This window comes from Cystoisospora suis (genome assembly GCF_002600585.1).
Source record: "Cystoisospora suis strain Wien I chromosome Unknown contig_1800, whole genome shotgun sequence".
NCBI classification, from domain to species: domain Eukaryota; phylum Apicomplexa; class Conoidasida; order Eucoccidiorida; family Sarcocystidae; genus Cystoisospora; species Cystoisospora suis.
Window position 1 is genome coordinate 34,910 of NW_027154600.1, and position 3,508 is coordinate 38,417.

The 3,508-nt window shown below is 41.0% G+C and overlaps 1 protein-coding gene across 1 annotated transcript in view; it reads right to left on the bottom strand.

The window, feature by feature from the left end:
* The window catches only part of CSUI_004014 (apolipoprotein a-i binding protein), a 12,673-nt gene that overhangs the window by 5,258 nt on the left and 3,907 nt on the right, over positions 1-3,508 (bottom strand). Inside the window, exons 5-8 of the mRNA XM_068064209.1 lie at positions 2,547-2,685; positions 1,956-2,059; positions 1,071-1,137; positions 208-375 (exon numbers count right to left, since the gene is read on the bottom strand). Coding sequence (XP_067923817.1) covers positions 208-375; positions 1,071-1,137; positions 1,956-2,059; positions 2,547-2,685 — 478 coding nt within the window. The remainder of the gene's footprint in view (positions 1-207; positions 376-1,070; positions 1,138-1,955; positions 2,060-2,546; positions 2,686-3,508) is intronic.

A 3,508-nucleotide genomic window follows, 5' to 3' on the forward strand; every position in this document is an offset into this window, starting at 1 on the left:
TCTTCAATCGATCTATCTATCTTCAATCTATCGAGCTTTGATCTATCTTTATCTATCTATCTATCTTTAGTCTATCTATCTCCGTCATCAAGAGCCGAAGGTCTCCGCTGTTCATACGAAGCAGAGGAAGAAAGACATGTAAAACTTGGAGAGAGAAATGTGTGGGATTCCCTTCGTCTTTTCGGTCCCTCCTCTCTTTTATCTTACCTTTCTCCACATCCCAGCCTGAAGGAATGTCGACAGAGAGAATAGGAATCTTGGAATTGCGAAGCTCCTTTACAACTGTATCAAAAGGAGGTCGCAAGGACCCCTTGAAACTAAAGCCGAAGATAGCGTCAACTATCAAATCGAAAGACTTCCCTTCTGCGAGGCGTGCTATGAAAAAGAGAAAGACAGGGGAAAGAAAGAAACATAGAAAGAAAGAAAGAGAGAAATAAGTAAGAAAGAAAGATATATGAAGGGAAGTTGGAGTAGGAGAGAAGACAGAAGAAACGAAAGAGCTCTCACTCTTTGTTAAGAGGTCTGAAAGGTTTCCAAGGAGATCATACAGGCAAGATCAAGACTGCTTCTGGTGTATATACACCCGAAAGATATTTAGAAGAAAGAGGCATGGGAAAGGGATACCGGGACTTGTCAGCATACAATAGAGATAGATATAAGCTATGAGCAAAACACATAAATAGAGAGATCGATAGAAAATAGGTCCATGATAGAGAGATGTGGATGATTCGCTACAAGCAGATATCCATATAGATGGATGAATGATAGGTAGATATAGATTTAGACGGTGAGATAGATATCAATAGACAGATAAGGCTCGACCGTTTCTCTGCTAGCCTCTCCCCCATCCTAAGTGTCGAATGGCAAGAGCATTCATACACATAGATTTGTATACATATAAAGAAAAGAAAGTGAAGAGACACACTGCTAGCTCCCTATTTCAAGGATGAATACAGTGGGAAAGATCAAGGTTTATATCACTCCAAAGAAAAGTCTCTTCGAAAGAATCCAGTGACACGTTTTCTTCTTCTTCTTCTTTTCGAGCGAAGAAAAGAGCGTCTTTCTTTCACCTGCTAGGGGATTGTCTGTGATGGAGATCGAGGCAATTGCGTGATGCTTCAGCTGCTTTAACAAGTTCTGAGAAAACCGCCGGGACACACAGCAGGTCATACAAACCTATGCAGACCTACATGCATGCACATAGATATACACATGCATTCACCCATACATACAGACGGGCAAAGACATACATACATAGACGCACATGCAGAGAGACAAATACATAGATACATGCATACATACATACATGCATAACTATGTATAGATATGTGGCACAGATGTACTTAGATAGAGTGAAGAAGTGTATTGGGAGTTAATGCATGTATACATTGCATGTGCTACGAGGTGTATGTGGAGGAATGCTGTATGTAAGTATGAACCAAAGGCCATAGAGGAAACAGAAGAGAGAGCGTGAGTAAGTGACAGAAAATACAAAAGATCGACAAAAAAAGACAGAAAGTCAGAAGATCAACAGCGATGCCCAAGAGCAGCCGAGGAAACACGCCCAGTGTCTATACACCGGGAAAGAAGACTTGGGGATGAGAATAAAGAAAAATCTTCTTCACAACTGTCTACGAATGAATATAGTCTTTTTTCTTTCTCTAGAAACACTCAATAGAGACATAAGAAAAGACGACATCCCTCCACCTAGACATACACATTCATTTGATCTATAGATCTAGATAGGTGTATATACACACGAAGCAGACTGCTTACACATACAGCCGGAAGGTGTTCGTGTCTCTGCATGCATTTCTCTTCATTGAGGCCCCAGTCCAAGCAACACATCACAAACCGAGAAGAAAGAGAAGAAGAAAAAGAAGAGGAAGAAGGAGAAGAGTGAACTGAGAGGTTAAGAAGGAAGAAGAAGTTTCAAAAAGAAGAAGAAGACTTACCTGAAAGAGAGGTTTTTCTGTAGGTTTGGGATACCATACATGGACTTCATATCCAAAGAGATGAAGATGACGGGCAGCTACCAGCCCGTCACCCCCATTGTTGCCTACAGAAAGACCAACATACACCGAGACTCACACAAACATGCATGCATGCATGCATGCATACACCTCAAGAAAACCTGGAGAAACATAGAGAAAAAGACAAGAAAGAAAAAATGAATGAATGAAGGAATGAATGAACAAAACTTAAATGAAGAGGGTGTTTCTTAGATCAGTCAAGCTACCATAAGGACCTATCTTTAATCTATCTATCTATCTTTATCTATCTATCTATCAACCTATCTATTTATCTTGCGTTCTGTTTACCTTGTAGGACTGCAGCGGACGGCCATCCACATGCAAATACCGATTGATACACTTATAGATAGATAGATAGATAAATTCAAATACACATTGATATGTCTGCTTCTAGATCCATCCGAGAAGAAGACGAAGAAGGTGAAGAAAGAGAGTGAAAAGGGAGATACGCGAACATCGAAGAAGAGTAGAGGTGGTGTGACCTCTTAGCAGGCAAGAGAGAGAGAAGCTAACCTGGACCGCATACAATAAGAATTGAAGGTTTTTTCTTTTCTTCTTCTTTTCTATCTTTCTCTCCTGCCTCCCTATCAAAACGGTCGCTCATCACCTCGTAAACCGCCTGAGCTACACTGAGGCCTGCCAGCTCCATGAGCTATCGGAAAGAGAAAAGAAGAAGGAGAGACCAAGAGATAAGAGTGTTATATACAACACACAGACGAAGGGTCGTGAATAGAAAGAAAGATCTTGTGTAGAGAGGTATGGATGGAAGTGAAGAAGACGAAGAAGAAAAAGAGACCGGAGAGTTGACGTGTCCTCGTTCTTGGTATGACACCAGTGAGTGAGGGGGTGAGGTGTATGTACACTAGAAACATACTTTGGGTGTACATACAGTGGAAAGAATAACCTGATACTAGGTACGGTAAAAGCATATAGCTACAGTAGGCTAATTTGACTTGATCGAAAGACCCCGAGATCTCTCATACTTCATCTGCATCTTCATGTGCTTCTTCATTTCTGTTTATCTTTTCAGGCATTCCGTCAGTCATAGAAGAAGAAGAACATGAGAAACTGTCGATACTCCTCTCCCTTTCAAATTCTCTCTTGGTCACATCACACAGGCGTATCCTCGCGTGGAGAAAGCTGTCGTTGAATCGAAGTCAAGATATCGAGTGTCGATACACCCTGGAAGATCATGAGAAAAGAAATCCTTCGGAAAAGAACCGTCAGCGCGGACGACCCTATACGATAAGTCATCTATGAACGATAGATAGATAGATAGATTAAGGATAGATAGATAGATAGATAGAGGTGTGTATATATATTCAGAGATAGAGAAGTATAGAAATGCACTGATATAGACATAGAGATGTACGCTGGAGATAGACACTTGCTACTGAACAGCGGAAGAGAGATGTCCTTTCACGTGGAGGGTAAGAGAGAAAGACTGATGAAAAGAAAAAGAAGGAAAGGAGAGA